General features: G+C 41.7%; 1 protein-coding gene across 5 annotated transcripts in view; it reads left to right on the forward strand.

The window, feature by feature from the left end:
• SEMA5A (semaphorin 5A) overlaps nt 1–24,163 on the forward strand; it is a 565,569-nt gene that overhangs the window by 345,626 nt on the left and 195,780 nt on the right. For all 5 annotated transcript variants that reach the window (XM_027520271.1, XM_027520273.1, XM_027520269.1 and 2 more), the window contains 2 exons: nt 13,267–13,329; nt 23,456–23,554. In XM_027520271.1, the coding sequence (XP_027376072.1) occupies nt 13,267–13,329; nt 23,456–23,554 (162 nt within the window). The remainder of the gene's footprint in view (nt 1–13,266; nt 13,330–23,455; nt 23,555–24,163) is intronic.

A 24,163-nucleotide genomic window follows, 5' to 3' on the forward strand; every position in this document is an offset into this window, starting at 1 on the left:
ATTGTGCAGTAGTTTGAGCATTCTTTGGCATTGCCTTTCTTTGGGATTGGAATGAAAACTGACCTTTTCCAGTCCTGTGGCCACTGCTGAGTTTTCCAAATTTGCTGGCATATTGAGTGCAGCAGTTTCACAGCATCATCTTCCAGGATTTGAAATAGCTCCACTAGAATCCCATCACCTCCACTAGCTTTGTTCATAGTGATGCTTTCTAAGGCCCACTTGACTTCACATTCCAGGATGTCTGGCTCTAGGTGAGTGATCACACCTTCGTAATTATCTTGGTTGTGAAGATCTTTTTTATACAGTTCTTCTGTGTATTCTTGCCTCCTCTTCTTAATATCTTCTACTTCTGTTAGGGCCATACCATTTCTGTCCTTTATTGAGCCCATCTTTGCATGAAATGTTCCCTTGGTATCTCTAATTTTCTTAAAGAGATCTCTAGTCTTTCCCATTCTGTTGTTTTCCTCTATTTCTTTGCACTGATCGCTGAGGAAGGCTTTTTTTATCTCTCCTTGCTAGTCTTTGGAACTCTACATTCAGATGCTTATATCTTTCCTTTTCTCCTTTGCTTTTCATTTCTCTTCTTTTCACAGCTATTTGTAAGGCCTCCCCAGACAGCCATTTTGCTTTTTTGCGTTTCTTTTCCATGGGGATGGTCTTGATCCCTATCTCCTTTAGAATGTCAGGAACCTCCGTCCATAGTTCATAAGGCACTCTATCAGATCTTGTCCCTTAAATCTATTTCTCACTTCCACTGTATAATCATAAGGAATTTGATTTAGGTCATACCTGAATGGTCTAGTGGTTTTCCCTACTTTCTTCAATTTAAGTCTGAATTTGGCAGTCGGGAGTTCATGATCTGAGCCACAGTCAGCTCCCGGTCTTGTTCTTTCTGACTGTATAGAGCTTCTCCATCTTTGGCTGTAAAGAATATAATCAATCTGATCTTAGACATTGCATATATCACAGAACCACCAGTTCTCATTCTCATACTTGAAACGCTTTCAGACTTGTTTACAAGGTAGAGTTCTTTCTCATCAAAGATTGAGTAATAGTTATAATATTCCCTTGGCACATAAATAAACTGATTATACTATAGAAAAGAGACAAATTCATAATGAAATAAATGGTGAAAACACATTCCTGTTGAATGCTAAATTATTTGCTGGCTTTAGTAAGTTCAAGCAGGTATTCATAAAATTATGAGCTTCAGTAACTGGGAAATGAATATATCGATAATGCTCATTTAGTTCTCTTTTAACATTGTGATATTATAAATAATATTTCTTGAACAGAAATTACACATCCTGTTACACATTTTATGTAAAATAAGAGAGAAATGTAACTGCCCCAATATATATCAGAAAACAAATTTAATGTTTGTTTCTCTTAGCTGCAAACTAAAATTTATGAAACTAAGGCTGAATAAGAGTCCTAAAACGGATTTTCCATATATTTTGTGATCTGACAAATAGATCAATATGTTTTGCAGTTGAAATAAATTCAATCTTTGTAGTGGTAGGGTGCATCTCAGGAAGCAATAACGTGAACAATAAATAAATTCTGAGTGGTTCAGTGAGTATAGAATAATTCCCCAGTAAGCATCCATAATCTGGGCTTTTTAAGTACTTCAGTGAATTCTAGTGCACACATTCTAACTTAGAACCATGGAGAAAAGGAGTCGAGTACAACGTATTATTTGTTTTTGTGAAGTTAGTTTCAGAAAAAAATAGAAAATATTGATGGAAAAAGTAGAAACAAACATGCATGTATTTACATTTATGCTGAGTGTTATGGTCACAGTTTCTCTAGAATGCATTCATTACTATATAGCCAGAATATACAGTAATAGGACCGAAACTGATGAACCCAATAAAAGTGACTTTATGCTTTAAGCAAGAGAAACCGAATATATAGGATCAAAAATAAATCTTGAAAACACACACAAAATATTTTTTTGACCTCAGCAGAATACAACTAAGTTAAACAAAGAATCTCTATCTCTTCGCATTCATGCTATGGTTGCTAGAGTATTTTTCTATATCTCATGTTGCCTCAAAATTAATACCTTGGCCCTTCATATTGCTTCTTCACTGTGAGATGGGATCCCTTCTAAACTCCTTCACTGTGATATGCAGTCTCTTTGAAACTCGTTAACTGCATTCCTAAATGAAGTCTTGTTCTATGGCTGGGAAACTCATTCCTGTAGTGGGGCCAGAATTGTTTCTGTTATTTTCCCCAAGGATCTGAAATGTGACTGTCAGTAGTCAAGCGCTCTGTGTAAGCAGGCTTTGGTCAAAGCCCTAGTACAAATTTAGCCTTGTGGAGACATTTCCAGGACAACATTCTTTATGCAGAGTTGCTTATCCTTCCAGTTGACTGAGGTCCAACAGAGCATTCCGTGTCAATTTGCTGCCTTTTTTGAAAAAAAAAAAAAACATTTTTGCAAGACCTCTTGTCATTGCTCTGTGAAGTCTTCAAGTTGTGTTAAGAAGCTCACCTTGGTCTGATATTTCTCATGACTACATAATCAATTTATTCCTTTCAGGGTACTTCTTTGCATGAATAGAATAAATGTTACATCAGCTAGAATGCCTACTTTTAATTTGATTGTGTTATATCTGTTTCATTTCTAATGAATGTCACCATTTTTGTTGAACATTACAAATATCATGATGTTTGAATTGCCCCATCTGTGTGATGGAAGATGTAATCGTATGCTTGAGAATATGGCATTTGAAGCAATACTTTTCAGGCATTTGGGATATATGCAGTTAAAGAGCTGGTCCTTGAGAAGTCAGTCCACTCTGAAGTCAACATTTTTATCCCATGCTTGATTTACTTTGTATTGGATTCTTTATATACAAATACTTCAGCAAGTTTATATATAAAAATAGTCATTTCTCCATAATTACAATTTTACCCCTACATTTAGGCTGATGAATTGGACAGTATGCCATTTTTCAAACCAATCTCTCTTGGATCCATGAAAATAACTTCTTTGAAACCAAGAGCAGCTGTGCTTGCTAGCTTACCTTCCAGCAACATTTTCACTGATGGCAACATTTTGGAAATATAAAAGTTGTTTGATGCCTCAGTGTCTGACAGTCATAATTCTAAATATTCTACCAGATTTTATAATGTCCTTGATATTGACCTCGTTCCTAATCAGCAAAATCATCTAGAGAGGGCTCATTCATGTTCAGGAGTAGAATGGGGTTATTAGAACTCACCTTCCATTGCATTTTCTCCAAATTCTATCTAATTCCAAGCATTTTGTTTAAGATTTTTTTGGTTGTGGACTATTTTTAAAGTCTTTATTGAGTTTGTTACAATATTCCTTCGGTTTCATGTTTTGGTTTTTTGGCTGAGAGGCATGTGGGATCTTAGTTCCCTGACAGGGATTGAACCCACACCTCCTGCATTGGAAGACAAAGCCTTAACCACTGGACCACCAGGCAAGTCCCTCCACACTTTACATTGCTCATCAAAGATGCTTGGTTCCTTAGAACCAAATATGCTTCCTAGAGTCCCAGAATTCTAGAGGTGCTAAGGGATTTTAGGCATTGCATATATTTTAATTCTATTAATAAAAAATTAATTCTATTAATAAAAAATTCTATTAATAAAAAATTAGGTACATTGATGTATACCATATATAAAAATTTAAGGCATTGGCAACCCTCAGTGACATAAATTTTATTGCTATGATTACCCAGATAAGCTGGTTTATTGTACAGCAGGGAATAAACTGTCTGCTGTCATTTGAGATTTTACTCCAAATTAACTGATTCAAAGGTGAACTTATTTAATACTACTTAATTGGTATGAATCAGTATTATTTCAGTAATCAAAACAAAACATTGAACTGATTGAATACTGAGTGTGTTATGACTCAGGGTCACTTGAAGTCACCTTTTTTTTTAATGATTTAATGCTATCATCTTGATTATATTTATAACGTGAATTTAGTAAATACCACTTTTGTATTCTTTTATATGAGATCATTTGAAAAGACCCTGATGCTGGGAAAGATTGAGGGCAGGAGGAGAATGGGATGACAGAGGATGAGATGGTTGGATGGCATCACCAACTCGATGGACATGAGTTTGGGTAAACTCCAGGAGTTGGTGATGCACTGGGAGGCCTGGCATGCTGCAGTCCATGGGGTCGCAGAGAGTCAGACACGACTGAGTGACTGAACTGAACTGAACTGATAGATTATAGGGCTTCCCTGATGGCTCAGAGGTAAAGAATCTGCCTCCCAATGCAGGAGATGCAGGTTCTATCCCTAGCTTGAGAAGATCCCCTGGAGAAGGAAATAAATGACAACCCACTCCAGGATTCTTGCCTGGAGAATCCCATGGACAGAGGAGCCTGACAGCAGGCTATAATCCATGGGGTCACAGAGTTGGATGAGACTTAGTGACTAAACAACAACATGTGAGATTTTACATAAGACTTGACTTAAGGAGGTGAAAGCACACACACACACACACACACACACACACATGCACAAATGCAGAAGAAATGTAGACATCTGTACTCTAGTGCAGGGGTCCCCAACTCTTGGGCTAAGGACCAGTACTTGTCCGTGGTCTGTTAGCAACTCGACCACACAGCAGATCATAAGTGAGTGGTGGGTGAGCAAGCAAAGCTCCATCTGTATTTGTGGCTGCTCCCCATATCACTCACGTTACCACCTAAGCTCTGCTTCCTGTCAGGTCAGTGGCAGCATAGTAAATGGATGTGCTGGAATGAACCCCTAACTGTCCCCCACCCCAGTCTGCAGAAAATGATCTACCATGAAGCCAGCCCCTGCTGCTTAAAAGCCTGGGGACCCTGGTCTGGTGGATTCTGCACTCACCTTGATGTGTCTCTTCCCAGTGTCAGGGGAGGGTTTGGAAGAAACACTGTTGTGGTGCATGGGCCACAGGTGCGCAGGGTATGGTACCAAAGCCTCACGTGTCCCTTCCACTTGGGGGGCACCATCAGCTGCTTCCAGGTTGCACGCATAGAGCTTTCTCAGCCTACTCATGTATGCAGAAGGCGGGCTCTTGAACAAACTTCTTGTGTGTGAAGCAGTGTTCCAGGTGCTGAGGACATAGAAGTGAACTGAGAGGATGAGATGCCTACCCAAGTGGGAGTCACCTTCCAGGGGGGCTGAGAACACCTGTTGCTGTTTCCATGCATGACCATACAGGCCCCACGAGGAGGTAACCCTTGAGCAGAGATGAGCCAGAGGCATAGGCATTAGCCAGGAGGGTGTCCCAGAAAGTGGGACGAGCTGGTACACAAGCCACAGGAAACACATCTGCCTTGTCTGAGGATCATCACAGGATATGAGGGTGATAGGGGCCAGGAAAGCAGAGAGAAGGTAAGTGGCTCGATCTGGTAGACCCTTCCAGATGGCTTTAACTTTTACTCCAGGTAAATGAAGGACCCCTGGAAGGCTGTGGCAGAGGGGGGATGGGATCTCAACATCCGTTTTAAAAGCACAAAATCATTGTTGTCTCAAGAGCAGACTGTTCTGATATTCGAGATGTGTTGTTGTTGTTGTTCATTCGCTCAGTTGTGCCCAACTCTTTGTGACCCCATGGACTGCAGCATGCCAGGCTTCCCTGTCCTTCACCAGTATTCCAGAGTTTGCTCAAACACATGCCCATCAAGTCAGTGATGCCAACCAACCATCTCGTCCTCTGTCGCCCCCTTCTCCTCCTGCCCTCAATCTTGCCTAGTATCAGAGTCTTTTTCCAGTGAGTTGGTTCTTTGCATTAAGTGGCCAAAGTATTGGCGCTTCAGCATCCATCCTTCCAATGAATATTCAGGGTTGATTTCCTTTAGGATTGACTAGTTTGATCTCCTTGCAGTTCAAGGGACTCTCAAGAGTCTTCTCCAGCACTACAGTTTGAAAGCATCAGTTCTTCAGTTCTCAGCCTTGTTTGTAGTCCAACTCTCACATCCACACATGACTACTGGAAAAACCATAGCTTTGACTAGACAGACCTTTGTTGGCAAAGTGACTACTCTGCTCTTTAATACCCTGGCTAGGTTAATCATAGCTTTTCTTCCAAGGAGCAAGTGTCTTTTAATTTCATGGCTGCAGTCACGATCTGCAGTGATTTTGGAGCCCAAGAAAATAAGATGTGTAATGTCACAAAATCAACCTCAGTTTTTATATCATACCCTGGCTATGCAGTTGTAACTGTAGAGTTTCATTAGATGAATCATGCCTCCTTTAAAATCAATGCTAGGACCGTGAGTGGGCCCAGAGGCTTAAAAAATGAATGCATTCCATGACAGAGCAATCGATGACTTGTATGATTAATTAATGTTTGCTGAATGGCTACAGCTCCAAATTTAGGTGTACACACATTTCTAGCTTTAAGTGTACAGTTGTTTGGTTTTTTCCTTTTTTTTTTTTTTTTTTAAATTATGGGCTTTCATGGTGGCTCAGATAGTAAAGAATCTGCCTGCAATTCGGGAGACCTGGGTTCGGTCCCTCGGTTGGGAAGATCCCTTGGAGAAGGGAAAGGTTACCCACTCTACTATTCTTGCCTGGAGAATCCCATGGCCAGAGGAACCTAGCAGGCTACAGTCCATGGGGTTGCAAAGTCAGACACAACTGAGCGGCTTTCACTTCACTTCACTTTCTAAATTAAGGGAAAAAAGAAAACCCTGATAGGCAGTAATGAAGGTCAGTTGTGGTCAATGACTAAATTGTGTCCAACTCTTTGCAATCCCATGGACTGTAGCCTGTCCACCAAGCTCCTCTGTCCTTGGGATTTCTCAAGCAAGAACGCTGAAGTGGATTACAATTTCCTCCTCCAATGAAGGTCAGTTACTTTGACAATTTCAAAGTGAAGGGAGAGTGGATTAGAGCCCAGACTTCCTCCAAGCTACCAAATTTGAATCCTGGTGTCCCACTTACTCTCTTTGTGGTTTTGCAAAGTGCCTTAACCACTGTCCTCATCCAGAATATAACCTTAATGGTATTTTCCAATCTATAAAATTATAGAGAGGCATATATGTGAGATAAATGTATAGAAAGCATGTAGCACTGTGATTAGTGTGTAACCAAAGTTTCTGAACTGTGGTGTTGGAGAAGACTCTTGAGAGTCCCTTGGACTGCAAGGAGATCCAACCAGTCCACCCTAAAGGAGATCAGTCCTAAGTGTTCGCTGTAAGGACTGATGTTGAAGCTGAGGCTCCAATACTTTGGCCACCTGATGCAAAGAGCTGACTCTTTGGAAAAGACCCTGATGCTGGAAAGATTGAAGGCGGGAGGAGAAGGGGACGATGGAGGATGAAATGGTTGGATGGCATCACCGACTCGAGTTTGAGTCATCTCCGGGAGCTGGTGATGGACAGGGTGGCCTGGCTTGCTGTGGTCCATGGGGTTGCAAAGAGTCAGACACGACTGAGCAACTGAACTGAACTGACTGAAAGTTTTATAAACTGTTATCCATGCTTTGGTAAGATCTGGCTAATATGCAGCAGAACAGTGTCCCTCATTAACATGCTGTCAGTTGTCGGTTTCAGGGCTTCTTATGTCGTGATGTCAGGCTGTCTGTGCTGTGAGGAATGGGGTCCCTCCAAAATTCATCCTCAACTCGATTCTCAGAATGTGACCTTTTTAGCAAACAGAGTGTTTGCAGGTGTAATTCGTTAAGATAATGGATTGAATGGGCCCTAATTCGAATACCAATGTTTTCTTAAGAAGTGCATTTGGACAGAGACACACGGGGAAGGACTGTATGACGACAGGTGCAAGGACTAGAGTGATGCTTCCAGGAGCCAACGAAGGTCAGGGATGGCCAGCAGTCACCAGAGGCGGGGGAGCCCACAAAGAGGCAATCTGGCTGATTTCTGACCTACCCCCTGGGAACTGTGAGAAAATAGATTTGTATTGTTTAAAGCCACCCAGTTTGCGGTGCTCTGTTACATCAGCCCTAGGAATCTCATATGTTGTCTGCTCAATTAAGAACAGCCCTGAATTTAAAAAGCCCAATTATAAAACAAAAGCCCCAGTGAGCATTTGACAAATTGGGAGCTCCACTGGCCAGTGATCAAAGGAAGTTTGACTTGGTATTATTTTGTGGAAGAAAATCTTGGGCTTTGATAAATAAGGATTTAAACAATCATTATAACACGCTTGTACGGGACTCTCTGAGGTTCAGATGTTTCTCTAATGTTGGATGACTTCAGTTTTGTAAGAATCAAAAAACAGTAGTTAGAAAATATGATGAACGTCCCCTTCCAATTCTCTGATTTGGAAACCGCCAGTAAGAATAAAGTGGGCTTGCCTACCTTTGCCATAGACGTAAACGTAGGTGTACAGCCAATTGACTCTAAGAGTGAATGAATACACTTAATATCCACTGAGGAGTAGAGACACGGAGGCAGACTGGACAAATCCTTTCAAAGTGACTCAGCCCTTTTCCGCTTTATGTCTTGCAGTGCACACCTTAACATCTCAAGGGTCCCCAGTCTCCTCATTCAGGGATCAAACCCAGGCCCCCTGCAATGGAAGTGCAGAGTCCTAACCACTGAACTGCCAGGGAATTCCCAACTGCCACTTGTTTTGAACCTATCAAGTGTGACCCCTAAAATAATTATCGAAGCTGCCTTTGCCCAAGGATAACTAGATTGATGCTTGACTCAGGTCGCATAAAAATCACAACTGTTTCGAGTTCCAACTCGTTTGCATTTTGCTTCTCTTCTGAACACATACAATCTCACAGTCCCTGGCAATTTGTTTATAATCATCATGACAATTTAACATTCTCCAGCATTTCAGAGAAATCCATGACATAGTAATATGAATGCAAACATATTTTTAAAAAAGCCCTCAGGTGGTTGTTAATTTTTGGCACTGTGTAATTAAACTAGTTTTTTTTTTCATGTTATCTTTTGCCAGTATCTAATTAGCAAAGCCATCTGCTGAAAGAGTGTTGGCCCATCTGCCTAGAATGTTGTTCTCTTCATTTTTATGAAAAGTATCTGCCTTGGCTGGTCCCTGTCTAATTAACTTCTCTGTCTGCAGAATGTGATAATACACAGCTTTGTTTATATACTTCCACGAACTGTGGATTTATATGTATGTAACTCGTCCATAAAAGGAGCCAATCTTTTTTTTCTTTCTCACGTCCTATTTACTTCAGAGATCACAGTTCTGTGTATCCTAACCTGAACATGTGTGTGTATGTGTGCATGACAGGGAACAGTGTACTGTATCACGAAACAGTAAATGCTTTGACACACACAGGATTTCTGCAGGTATAACGTGATTTTTGGTAAACCTGCTCTCTCTGAAAGTTCTGTCACTTCCTGAAAGTTAAAGATGTTGTGAGTTTCAGTGTACCACTGGATTCTGAGATGAACATGCTTCTGTAACAGCGAAAATGACTTTGGATGCATTCTCAGATTTAGCCTGATGCTGTCTAGGCTGACAGAAGTCACTTACATTTTATTGTAAATTAATGTCTGTGTGAATATTATCTCTGTGTGTGTGTTTCCTTATTTCGCTCGTTATCTATTGGTGTCTTGTCCTTGGTCGGTAGTTAATGAATATTAAATGAGAGAGTGGTAAATGTGTGTGCATAAAACAGCACTTCTGTACGTTGTTAAATAGCACAGATAGTATTTCTAACTATTTACAGTTGTGTCACAAACTGGAATCTTTCTGTCTTTTAGGCTGTAGATATTTCAAACTCATTGCCTTTGGATATCCAGGTAACCATATTATCACTGCAGCATGTCTGCTGTTGAAAAATATAATGAAGACTAAATACAGAATAGAGCCAAACATTAAGATATCTTTTCTCTGCCACGTCTTATGCGACAGAAAAAGACAAGAGATGACAGAAATTAAAGAAGTAAAAGAAACAGAGACGGAAAATATGATCACAAGTGTTGCATTGAGGTCTGAAATGTAGAATGTCTTAGCCTTTGTGGTGACTGTCATAAAGACAGGTTTGCATGGGTAGAAAGTGTCTTAAAATGCAAGTCAACCAGAAAGATGGCTTCGTAAATCATAGTGGAATTTGTTCCAAAATTATGAAAGAATTTCATTCTGCACAATAAATCTTATTGAATAAAGAAAAGTTGTGACCAGGCTAAAACATAATCTACTTCAAGCAGAATAACTGAGAAACTTTGAAAAAATCTGATACTGGAGAGTCCCACTGAAATTCAGATTTCTCCCCAGTGAAAGTGTCTTTATCCATTGCTGCCACCTGGTCGTATAGGTAAAGTCTAGTTTGCTGAATGAACAAAAAATAAGGGGCTCATCTGGAACACCCAATTTTAGGCCAATCCGGAAAAGATACATTTCCCTACTCCATTCTTTTTCGAATTCTGGGATATCCAATCACATGTGTTCAACTGTACAAAAGATAGTTCAGCTCTCTTCTTAATATAATTTCCCTTTATCCTGTCTTCTAGTCAGGGTGAAAGTGAATCAAGAGAATAGCTACATAATCACAGTATTTAATTCTGGATTTGAATATTATTGGAAACTTGATATACTGTAATAAAAATGCCACAGGAAAGCAATTTTGCTACTTTTAATAACCGTCTTCAGAAAAATCTGTCAGTTTTTTTCCGTTTTCTGTTGGTCTAATAAACTTACGTGAACAATTGCTCTTCCTGGGTAAACTGGATAAGGTAGTGATATATGCTCAAGAACTGTCACAGTTTTTTTTCCTATCACTATCCCCTTTCAATCCTTGGCCAGTGTTTATCTTGAAAATGCAAAGGCTACTTGGATGTTAGGCAAACATGGGAAGCTGATTGTTTGCCATTTCAGCAGAAGGATTTGAATTTTGATGGCATTTGATAAATATTCTTCCGGTAGCTCCGGCACTAACTGCTTCTTTCAGCTCTTAAGTTTACTGAAGAGCGCAGTACTGTTGAACCTTCAACAAATTCACTAGACCAGTGAGAGCCACTAGGAATGCCCCATTATCGAAAACAGTTCACTGAATAATTTGCCCAGCAATTATGCAACAGAAATTCCTCTTTGTGATATATAACTAAGTCCCCTTGATGATATAAAATCCAAGTTGTATCGGGGCCTACTTTGCTAAAGACTGTATCATACTGTGGGCTTGCCTGGTGCCTCTAGTGGTGAAGAACCTGCTTGCCAGTGCAGGAGACACAAGTTTGACCCTGGGTTGGGAAGATCCCCTGAAGAAGGAAATGGCAACCTACTTCAGTATTCTTGCCTGTGAAATATCAGGGACAGAAGGAGTCTGGAGGGCTATAGTCTATGGAGTCACAAAAGAGTCATATAACTTAGGGATTAAGAACAACTGTAATATCATAGTGAAGTAAGGGTGAAGGCGGGGCTTCCCTGGTGGCTCAGATGGTGAAGAATCTACCTGCAGTGCAGGAGACCCAGGTTTGATCCTTGGGTCAGGAATATCCCCTGGAGAAGGGAACGGCAACTCACTCCAGTATTCTTGGCTGGAGAATCCCATGGACACAGTCCATGGGGTGGCAAAGACTCAGACATGACTGAGCAACTAAACACATAGACATGCCCTCACCTTAGGAAGTGTGAAGACATGGGTGTCTTTATTTCAACGAAAACAACAGGATGAGCTTTTATACAGAGGTCTGCTAAAGGGACACTCCACTCAGAACTGCAGCAATGCACTTGTTTTATCTGTGCTTCCTGGAGATACATAATTATGCAACTGTATGTGAAGCTCTTGTCTCTTCTCTGAGGTGTCACCACTTCTCATAGAAGGATCTGTCTCTCTAGTGTGAAACTCAAGTCATTTGTTTGCATTAGATGCTAATTAGCTCTAACCTTCTTGGTGCCATTAAGCATTATGAACAGGAAAACATCACAGGAAGAAAGAACCAATTCTCTCATCAGATGTTGACACGGACAGAAATCTCTAAGTCTGCGCAGGGGAAAACAGTTGTAATATTGTTTCTGTTTGAAAGGCCCTGAAGTGGTTCTCTCTAGAACACTTTTCTTGTGGATTCATATTTGATAAGCAAGATAAGATTTGGAAAATGTGGTGTTTTATGTTTTAATGTCTTATGTAACATTCTTTGGAGAACAGTAGATGTTAGATAATGGTGTTGATATGACTTTTGTTATTTTCCTCAGTTTAGAAGAGTTAGGAAAAAAAAAAACACATTCTTTTTAGAACTAAGAGTGAAGCCTTTATTCTCTTGCATAATATTTAACATTAGAATTTTTTCACTTAGTTTATTATGTAGCAGTAATCCAAGCTAAAAACACATTGTCCCTCACCTCAATTTTTTTTTTTCTGGTAATGATTCATCTGGTTCTTCAGAACTCTTGAATTCTTCAGAAATCCAACTGTAACAGGAAAATAGGATAAAATTGTGATGACAGACAGATAGAATAAAGGAAACATTTTGGCCCTATGAAAGTGCACATTCCATAAAACAGTAGAAAATATAAATACTGCAGACGCTTAAATCTGTTCAAAATATGATTCCCAGTCTCAACATACCAGCCGTTAAAGCTTGCAGGCATCATTTCTCCTGTGAAGTAAGTGTACATTATGTTGACTAATCACAGGTCCACTTGTGAGTTAGCATCAGATGTCAAAGGATGCATGTCAAATTGATCAGCGTGAGTTAGATCTAGAAAGTGAGGGAAGAAATTTAGAAGCTGTAGCTCTCAGTATTTAGTGGGAGCTAATGAGAGTATGGAAATTAGTGGCTTTGGGAGGAAGTAGTAGCTGGGCTTTGCATGAGCTGCTTATTTTATTGACTATTCATCATCTATATGTGTGTTTGGGGAGTAGGGATACATGCAGTCAACCTCGCTTCATTATCTATTAATATTGATAAATGACAGACTATTCAAATAAGATGTACACATCTAAATGAGGATTTAGATCAGTTTGTTTCAAGGCTTCTGTTCTCAGCATCTTCAGAATCTATTCTGTGATGCACTGAAGTGAATGTTTCTGTCATCAGTGTGTCAGAGTCACCAACTCATAGCATGTGCCTGTCTTATGGTGACGCTTGAAATATCACATTATTGCTGCATGAATGAAAATACTGAGTCCTTTAAAATGCTTCCCTTTGAAAGCTCAGTATAAGCCCACATGACAGGAAGACATGCATTTTGTGTACACTTTGTTAGTATGAAAATGTTAGGTGCCGTGGCCTCTCTGTGTTACCTCTTCTGGGTACTGATGCCTTATTATTTATTTTCCTTTTATTCAGTCAAAGTCCTAATAGTTGCTGTCATGTTGGTGTTTCCTACAGGCTGCGGAATGGGAGTGTGATGAAGCAACCAAGAAGGCCTGTTACAGCAAAGGCAAGTCCCAGGTAAGGAGGACGCTGTTATGGGTGTGTCATCACTGACCTGGAGGCCGGTATATAGAACATTTCAATATGAAGGTTATTCCTGATTATGATGCCATGGAAACTGGAAAATGAAGCAAGGTTCAAAATATACACGCAGGAAATTCTCAAGGTTCTACCGTTCAAAAGTAAGATGAACAATAATCAGTTGTTAGGATTCAGAATATAGCAGATCTAATTTGCCCTCCCAATCATTAGAATGAGACATGAAATTAATTGATTATGATGTTATTTAGAAAAATATGGACCTGAATTTTGAAAATACTATTTTAATTCCCCCTAATCATTGCTATGGGCTTCCTGGATGGCTCAGTGGTTCAAAGAATCTGCCTGCAATACAAGAGATACAGGTTTGATCTCTGGGTTGGAAAGGTTCCCTGGAGGAGCAAATGGCAACCCATTCCATTATTCTTGCCTGGAAAATTCCACAGACAGTGGAGTCTGGGAGGCTACGGTCCTTGGAGTCACAAAGAGTTGGACACAACTGAGCAAATGAGCACAGCACAGCAATCATATCTTGCAGCTCACTCCAGGAAGTGATTATATAATAAATCTAATTATTAGATCAAAAGTTTTAATAATGCATCTTAACATATCTTTAAAATATGTTTAACATATTTTAAAATATAGAGCCTTCCCTAGTAGCTCAGATAGTAAAGCATCTGCCTGCAATGCAAGAGACATTGGTTTGATCCTTGGGTTGGGAAGATCCCCTGGAGAAGGGAATGGCAACCCACTCCAGTTTTCTTGCCTGGAGAATCCCAGGCACAGAGTAGCCTGGCGGGGTATAGTCCAAGGGGTTGCAAAGAGTCAGACATGACTGAGTGACTAACATACACATCTTTAAAATGAGCTCTCTCTCTCTGTCTGTCTCCGAATGAATATCTACATCCTTAAGTTCCCAAGGAAAGATTATTGCTAAGGTTGGAGATACATTTCTTGAATTCCTGTGTACATCACAGGTCTTGCTGTTCAGTCACTCTGTCATGACCCCACAGACCACAGCATGCCAGGCTTCCCTGTCCTTCACTATCTCCCGGAGTTTGCCTGAACTCATGTCCATTGAGTCGGTGATGCCATCCAACCGTCTCATCCTCTGTCGTCCCCTTCTCCTCCTGCCTCCAATCTTGCCCAGCATCAGGGTCTTTTCTAAAGAGTTGGCTCTTTGCCTCAAGTGGCCAAAGTAGTGGAATTTCAGCTTCAGCATCAGACCTTCTAATGAATATTCAGGGTTGATTTCCTTGAGGATTGACTGGTTTGATCTCCTTGCTGTCCAAGGGACTCTCAAGAGTCTTCTCCAGCACCACAGTTCAAAAACATTAATTCTTCAATCTACCTTCACACAACTGGTCGGCTCAGTAAGAGGTCTGAGTCCTTTTTTCAAGGAATTTTATATTTCAAGAATATTACACTGGATCATCCTGAAGGAATTCTTCTGCAGCTGGTCCATAAGCTCATGATGTTTCATTCTGTTGAAAGAAAGTGAAGTTGCTCAGCCGTGTCCAACTCTTTGCAACCCCATGGACTGTAGCCTGCCAGGTTCCTCTGTCTGTGGGATTTCCCAGGCAAGAGTACTGGAGTGGGTTGCCATTCCCCTCTCCAGGGGATCTTCCTGACCCAGGGATCGAACCCGGCTCTCCAGCATTGCAGGCAGACTCCTTACCATTTGAACCACCAGGGATCATTCTGTTAGTGATCATCTTACTTTATTGGAATGTGGGCCTTTCTGATGTGAATCACACTTGGGGTTACAGAAGAAGCAGACACGCAGCGGCAGAGAGGGCTTCCTGTGCAAAGTGTGGTCCCAAGGCCAAGAGCTTGGGGGATATACAGCAAATGAAGAGAGGGCGCTGGTGAAGTATCCTCACACCACCTGTGTTTGTCCAAGACTGTTCTATTCTTTATTTTATCCAGTTTCATCCCCTGTTTCTTTGCCTTTTAAATCAGCAGTTCTGAGAGACATACACGGAGGCAGGTCTCAGCACACTTAGTCATTCAGTTTCCCAAAACTGAGGAAAGAGCTAGAAACAAGGAAGAGGAGGAAGAAAATGCCATCCTAGCTAGAGAAACACTTGGAGACATTAATAAAAAAGCAAAAGTTGCTGAAGGCTATTTACTGAAAGTTATTTAACCTCAAAAATTCCTCTGAGATAAGTCATCAGAGACACAGATGATTTAAAGGTAGCACCAAGTTCCAAAGGATCAGAATAGCGTCTCTTAAAATTCCCCCCAAAATAAATGAATCAGAACATATTAAATTTTTTTACCTCTATAAGAAATACAGTGGAATTTGTATACATTATGTATAAAGATTTTGAAAAGGGGCTTCCTATATGCTTTTCCTCTCCGCCCTCTAACACTTACGTGTTCAATGGGTGGATTCCTGCACTTTTGCTCCTTGTTCCTTGGCACACAAGGAATTCTTCAAGGAAGACCCTCTGGACTGAGCAGTGAAAAGGGTGGAATCAGATCAGCTTGGGTGTGAGGCCTGGAAACACGACTTTCTTCCTTCTAGTAAGATCCACTGATGGGAAACGCTGACTGCTCTGGCCAAGGTTCTCAGGCCAATGCTGTCCTTTTGTCTGGTGACACTGGTGACCCCAGGGCCCTTGGGCTTTTTTCTCCCTCTTCAGTTCAGTTCAGTCACTCAGTCGTGTACAACTCTTTGCAACCCCATGGACTGCAGCACGCCAGGCCTCCCTGTCCATCACCAACTCCCGAAGCTTACCCAAACTCATGTCCATTGAGTCAGTGATGCCATCCAACTGTCTCATCCTCTGTCATCCCCTTCTCCTGCCTTCAACCTTTCCCAGCATCAGGGTCTTTTTAAATGAGTCAGCTCTTCACATTGGGTGGCCAAAGTATTGGAGCTTCAGTTTCAACATCAGTCCTTCCAATGAACACTCAGGACTGATTTCCTTTAGGATGGACTGGTTGGATCTCCTTGCAGTCCAAGGGACTCTCAAGAGTCTTCTCCAACACCACAGTTCAAAAGCATCAGTTCTTCGGTGCTCAGCTTTCTTTGTGGTCCAGCTCTCACACCCATATGTAACTACTGGAAAAACCTTTCACTTGTCCTCTTTTCCCTCTTTATTGTCTTGTCTTCATCTTCCTCTAGGACTTTGGATCTTTCTCCTCCTCTTCCTGCTTGCTGGGGCTATGATACACCCATGAGCAGCACTAGTCAGTTTTGGGAAACCTAGCCAAAAATCCTATTGACACCTGCCTGTCCTAAGGCTTGTCTGAGAATATGTGTAGTTGGTAGCCCTGGGTCTAGGGGTGGCTGTGCCCTCTTCCACCTCTAGAGCTCCATCCTAACCCTTCCCCACCTCCTTGCTATCATTCTACCCTCCCTCCCTCACCCATCTCCCTGGACTTGTGTGTCCCCTGTCGGTGGGCATTCTTGCCTCACCTGTCCCACAATACCCTCCATCTCCAGCATACACCACTGCATCGCTTCTCAGTAGCTGTCTGTATTTCCTGGTCAGTCTGCATGTTAATTACCCAGCCCCCCAACTCCTCAACTGGGAGCTGGGCCAGTGGATTCATGTTGATCCCAGCCTGTGGTGGCTGTTCAACTTCACTCCACTATGGAGTGAACAAACGCAGGACCCTTCATCTGGGCTCTGCTCTCAGCATTCCTGATGTTGGGGCTGAATCAGTCCCCGCTGTGAAGTCTGTCCTGTTATTGGTGCATGTTTAATAGGGTCTTGGCCTCTATGTGCTGGATGCTGGTAATTCCTCTCACCCATCAGGACAACCAAAAATAACCAAAAATGTCTCCAGACATTGCCAGACTATGACTCGGTTGAAAATTCTGGCTGTAATTACCCAAGATGGGAAATATATTGACAACTTTTACATTGTCTGTGTTAGATTTTACTCTCCCTAAGAGTCCTTTCGTATTTCATATCAATCTTACTTATGTATTCATTTCATGGACTTTAAAAAAATCACAGTTAATCCTCTTTGTCTCTGTGGACTTCAGTCTCCTACGTGTTACAGGAGAATATTCGGTTACTTAATGTAGCTAAGATTCCTCCTGCTAATAGTTTATGAGTCTTTAATTTTAAAACAATCTTGTGGTAACCTTATACTAGTAGATTATTACTCTTCGGGGTGCAGAGTCGCTTCTACTGAATCAAAATTGGCCCATATTTTGCCTTAAGCTGTGATCATTGGTTGTTTGGTGCTTAGAAATTAAGCAAGTAAAAGCCAGAGAACACACTGCAAAGACCGTCTTTCATGCTCATTAGGAGTATACTTTTGATTCACAGAAGGAGTGAATCATTATTATACGTAATTGAGGCTTGCTGATACACAGAAAGAAAACGAGCAAAACAAACGTTTTCAAAGGAAATCATACCTTTACGTTCCACATGTTTCTGGTTTTAATCGGCTAAGAACAATGGCAAAGCTCAGTAATTAGAAACTGATTCAAACTGCGTTTGTGGATGGAGGTTTTTTTTTTTTTTAAGATGACTATAAGACAGATGAAGATGAGTTTCAAAGTGCCAACACTGTGGGAAAGAGAAACTACATGTTCTTTTAGGCTGCATGAAGTATGCTGATAAACTCACAGACGAGTTTTGAGCAACCTGAGCTTGGTTGTAATAGAATTCGGTTTTGTAGCAGAACTGTGTGCGGTGAAGTTCCCTGGCACGAAATGACAGAATTAGGAAGCGGAGAACCTAGACCATGCTGCTGGGCTGGTCCAAGGGCAGGGAGAGCAGAGGGACCTCCCGGGCTCTTCCTTTTTTTCCCATGAGTTCCTTTCTCTTATTTAGCCTCCCAGTTGCTTTCTTAAAGACCTGAGCCCTGCTCTTGGAACCCAGAAGGGGAGGAAATAACCCACTCCCCAGGGCTAGTCTCTGAATTCTAAGGTCACACACCCCTAGTTTCCCTGTGCTGACGCTTTCAGAGCCCAGATCAGAAAACGCTTCCATCGAGTTCCTTTGACTAAAATATAACATCTATTTGGGGGAGTGCAGTGGAATTTGGATTTTCTTAGTCGCCCAGGGCTTAGAAATAGGAATTCAATTATCTTTTGGTTGGTGCTATAGTAATATGAAAATTTTACACACAGATTGACAGTTTCCCCTCTCCCTGAAATAAAAAAGAATAAGGCAAAATGTGACATCTCAAAAATGAGAAAAATGCCAGCCATTTTGAGTGAACTCATTTTTCCTACCCTAAGGGAAAAAAAAAGAAAGTGGTCTGTGCGTCTCCACATAATGCATTTTACTGTAGCAACAGGAATGTGGAGTATGGGTGAGGGGGCTGTGGCTGTGGGGGTCGTACCATCCATGCCCACTCTGTTCCCTGGGTAGAACATTCCTCCCCGGACTGTAGGGGTGGGAAGAGAGAGGACGCATTTCCTCAAGATTCCCGGTGCTTGGGATCAGCCTGAGCATCATTTCATGTGCAGCCCTTTAAAGTGACCATTTAGGGACTCGGGGTCAAGAAAATATCGCCAGATCTTTGATTTGGGCCTGTTTAGCAGAGAAGGGTGGGTGGAGACTGCCAGTTCTTCGTGAGCTTTGAATTCGGTCCCACTTAAACTTTTCCAGCTCCCTTGGGAGAAAGGGGGTGACTTGGCCTGAAAGGATCTTAAACATTCCATCTACGAGAAAGGGAGGGTGAACTCTTATGTTGTTTGTGGGTTCAAAACAGTTTTCTAATAAAATCTGTTGTTGTTCATTATTTTTGAAACCCCATTATAGAATCTGGCTTCTAGAACTATTTAAATGTGTTTGACACAAATATTATTTTAAACGTAAATAGTCAGTTCACTTGTAATCCAACAAGAGCTCTTTGTCTGCTTGGGGTCATTATGTCTAAACCAAAGTCCTTCCCACCGTGACCTTTAACAGCTTTACAAAGGAAACACAGCCGATTATTAAGGGAATAAAAGAGTTCCTTTATGCATGTATTATACTTTATAATTTTTGAAAGCTTCTTGTTTGTGATCTCATCTCAGTATTTTAAACACCAAGTTCCTAGAATGATTCTGCTGGTCAGTGGGAGAGTTTGGATTAGAATCCAGTGTTCTGTGCATTGTTCTCCTGCTGAATCCTATAGTTCTGCTTCCTGGTTGTCAGATTCTGCTCCTAAACAGGTTAACTCCAGAGAAGAAAAAGGAACCACCATCCTGCCTGGGAACCTGGTGATGTAGGGGGTAAACAACACTTTCATCCAAAGTGCCAATATTTAGAAACCTGTGAGTTAATCAGTGAAGGTGGTACTCTACAGTACTGCTTTTATTCTGTACTCTTTATTCTTAATTGTTCCAAGCATGGAAGATTCTTTCAGATTGGATGCTAACAACCTGTGCAGGTCACACACACCAAGTTTTGGTTTATAAATACATCAAAAACAACTTTTTTTTTTTTTTTTTAATGCGAAACTGGGGAAAATCTAAGCAAAACAGAATGTAAAAAAAGAAAAAACAAAGAAATGGAGGAGCTGACTAGGGACACGTGCACACTGCCCTTCCCAGCCAGCAGTGCCTTCCGGGACGAGCGGGTATTCTCAAGGGGCCTGACTACCAGAACATACTTTTTACTAATTGAGATAATTTGGTATCTTCTCTCATATATTTTTCCAAGATTTTTTTTTTGTGTGTGGGTAACTGGTTGGATGACTTGTCCCTCTGCTCTGACATGTGTCAGCATCTGAATTATCACATCCCCAGCCATCTTTCTGGTTCTCCATCAAGTCTGTGATGGACCTTCAAGACGGTTTTGACCCGCAGCCTTCTTTACACTTTGTCTTTCTTTGGGGAGATGAAGATAAATACCACATGTGGTATCTTGATTGTTTCTCTTCCCATAATGAGAGACCATTGCTTTTCTTCAGTGCGTCTGTAGGACTCAGCCATGAGACCACCTCTTTCAACAGGAATGATTCTCTTCTAATAACTCAGCCTTGCCCCCAAGTTCACTGTGATGTGACTGTCTCTAGCTTATTTCTACCTGCGTCAGTCTCCTGCTTAGGAAAACCAACAAAATGTTTCTCTTACATTTTGACCCAATTCTTAAAAGAGGTCTAAAAGCAGCAGCACAAACAAACAAACTCCCACCCCTAAAAGTCTCTGCGCCGTTTGTAATCTTCTCTCATTCATTGTTACAGCATCACCCCTGGGTCTGTTCTGTCCGCTCCGGCCATCCAGAGCACTCTGAGCCCTGTGTTCCCCGAGATGTCTCTCTGGAGCCCCCTCATTTATGCGGTTAGGGCTGGTGTTCCCACCATGGCCGTGATCCTGTCTCTGTGCCCCTCTGCTTTCCACAGCTGCACACCCTCCTCTGTGTTCTCGGAGCCAAAGCTCCCAGAGCCTGGGAAAGGAGACCGATGCGCCTTTTTGAAGTCTGGTTTTGTTCTTTCTCTTTAGAACTCGTCTTCCCTTTCCCCAGCTATAAAAACAAAGCAGAGCAGAACAAAACAAGCCTCCGCATCTGATGTACCTTTTTCAGTTCAGTTCAGTCCCTCAGTCGTGTCTGACTCTTTGTGACCCCATGGACCGCAGCACGCCAGGCCTCCCTGTCCATCACCAACTCCCGGAGTTTGCTCAAACTCGTGTCCATTGAGTCGGTGATGCCATCCAACCATCTCATCCTCTGTTATGCAGTTTGTTTTTAATGTATTTATTTATTTTAATTGGAGGATAATTGCTTTACAATATTGTGATGATTTCTGCCATGCATCAGTATAAATCAGCCACAGGCGTACATGTGTCCCCTCCCTCCTGAACCTCCCCTGCCACCTCCCTCCCCATCCTATCCCTAAGGCTGTCACCGAGCACCAGCTTTTGTCTTCTGTTTACACTCATTTCTGAATTCTTCTAATAGTTAACGTCCATCTTTTATTCTCTCCTTTTTTTCCTCAAAGTACTTCAGATTAGCAGCCAATGCTAATTGGTTACTATTATTGTTAATAGTAGTATTAGGTTGGAGTAGGAAATGGCAACCCACTCCGGTATTGTTGCCTGGAAAAGTCTATGGACAGAGGAGCCTGGCGGGCTACAGTCTATGGGGTTGCAAAGAGTTGCCACAACTGAGCAGCTGAGCACAAACAAGGGCCCACCTTAATCCAGGTTGATCTCATCTCAAAATCCACAATCGCCCTGGAGAAGGAAATGGCAACCCACTCCAGTACTGGAAAATCCCATGGAAGGAGAAGCCTGGTAGGCCACAGGCCATGGGGTCCAAAAGAGTCGAACACGCCTGAGCGACTTCACTTTCACTTTCAGTAATATTAGGTAAATTATCTACCTTTGCTATTTCACTTTATGTTTAGAAAGCAAACTCAAGTGTTTTAGCTCATCTTACATCCACAGCTAGGCCATGCTGCAGGCTGCGTTCCGGCAGACCAATGTTTCTGGGAGACTGAGGTTCTGTTTCATTGAAGAGAGCATCTCTGCGCCATTTAATCCAGATCCTCCTGACTGGGGAAGCCTGTGAGTCAGACCAGTGTGTCGGCATGCAGCGTCTTCTAGGTCCCGGTGTCCGGTCAGTCCCCACGTCCTGTCCATTTGCTGGAGCCTGGCTTTGCCCTCTCACACGTTGCACAGTGGTCCAGGCACAGAATGAGGAGGGACGAATTATGGACGTGGTTTCCTTACCTGTCTGCAGTCTCCTGCCTTCGCTTGCATCCACATGGCTTCCTGATTGGTCCTTCAGTAACAAACATCAGATCAGGTCAAAACCACATGCAGTGAAAATATAAACTGGCCCCTTCACGTTCTGAATAAAAAGTATGCTCACACTCACTGGCCAGACACACCTGGTCCCTGCCTGGCATCCCAGCTCGTGCGGTGCCTCCTCTGTTCCCAGTGAAAGCACCCTGCTTTCTCCAGCACAGTCCATTCTTCATTTTGAAAATGTGTTTTCCCTCCTTCTCTCGAAAAAATCCTGCAAGTGCCAAATCCTACTCTTCCTTTGACACTGACCTTAGGTGTCACCTCCTCCAGGAAGCCTTCCTGTACCTCCTCCCTTCCCCTCCCCTCCCCTCTAGAATTAGCACTATGCTGTTCTCCTGTGCTTCCTTAATAGAGCGTGTGGACAACTCCATGTATTTTAATTTTGTGTCAAGGGCCTCCATGCAGGCTTCCCTGGTGGCTCAGATGGTAAAGAGTCTGCCTGCAATGCAAGAGACCTGGGTTTGATCCCTGGGTATGGAAGATCCCCTGGAGAAGGGAATAGCAACCCACTCCAGTATTCTTGCCTGGGGAATTCCATAGACCAAGGAGCCTGGTGGACTACAGTACCTGGGGTCACAAAGAGCTGGACACGACTGAGCAAATTCCACACACAAAGGCCTAGATTGTGATTTCTTCCACAGTCTCTACCATAGAGTATCTCATCAGTAAATTCTTGCTGGCTGAATGAATAGCTTTGTAGCTGAATGTTCCTGTACTACTTTGACCATGCCCCAGATATATATGTATGTTTTGCAACCATAAAAAATATTCACTCCCTTAGCATGGGCTTTCATCCCTCATTGTTTACTTGTTATAGTTGTATTTTACTTTTTCATGAAAAAAATCAAAACTGTTTACAGATTCTTGCCGTACACAAAGCAGTTTAAGAACTTCATCTAAAACTCGCTTTGGTTGTAATCAGAGCTTCACTTGTGACTCTCGTCTTTGGAGAGCATTCACCATGGTTTTTGAAGCTCCTGGGCAAGTTTCCTAAACTGCTGTTTCATGAGACACTCTAATAGTTTCCTTTATTTATTTTCCTACCATACGTCAAAGGCAATTTAGAGTTTGCACTGTTATCAGATACAACACAAAATGAAACCACATTCATCAAAAGAAGACACATGCTTTGAGATTTTAACTGAACATGTATTAATCTTCACAAATATCCTCTGTTGAGCAAGTGTACAGACGAAGGTAAACTATTTAAGATTTTTGTTGTTATTTTTTTGTCAGTATCTGAGAGGAGGTGGTATGTTGGGTTAGTAGTGGTCCATTAACTTTTAATTTATTAAACAGACGAGACATCTTCGTATTCACCTTCCTCTTGAGCTCAGGCCTCTTAATCCCTTTTCTCGTGTTTTTTTGTTGTTGTTTGCCTTTGTTTTTCAGGAGGAATGTCAGAACTACATTCGGGTACTGTTGGTGGGTGGTGACCGGTTATTCACGTGTGGGACCAACGCTTTCACGCCTGTCTGCACGAACCGCACGGTATGGCTGCATGTGGAATTTTGATAGATTTTAATGCCAGGAAAACCCAAACAGCCTATTAAAACACCACTTTTAAAATGTATTGCTGTTCTCCAAGGAGTTGCATTTTAATTCAAAGCATGTTTTGTCAAACTGAATAAAGACTTGATGTATTTTTTTATTACACGTTATGTAATAAGCTTGTTTAATTAAATTTAAATATTCTTTCAAGCTATTTCTACCAGCTTTTTTCTCAACAGTGACCCTAAAGATAATCCTAAACATATTCTTTTTTTCTTACCCTGCTTCATTGCAGAGATAGTGTTAAGTATTAAAATGACTTAAAATCACAATCCAAACAAAGAAAATGCAATTTAGAAATTGGATAAGAAGCATGTTGAAAAATTAAAGCAACCTTGGAGAAGGAAATGGCAACCCACTCCAGTGTTCTTGCCTGGAGAATCCCAGGGATGGGGGAGCCTGGTGGGCTGCCGTCTATGGGGTCACACAGAGTTGGACGTGACTGAAGCGGCTTAGCAGCAGCAGCAGCAACAAAGAAATGGAACCCTAGGGAAAATAAAGTTATTAGCGACCCTCTTTCTCTTTCTTTTAACCCGTCATTATGAACAG

Source organism: Bos indicus x Bos taurus, chromosome 20, assembly GCF_003369695.1.
Source record: "Bos indicus x Bos taurus breed Angus x Brahman F1 hybrid chromosome 20, Bos_hybrid_MaternalHap_v2.0, whole genome shotgun sequence".
NCBI classification, from domain to species: Eukaryota; Metazoa; Chordata; class Mammalia; order Artiodactyla; family Bovidae; genus Bos; species Bos indicus x Bos taurus.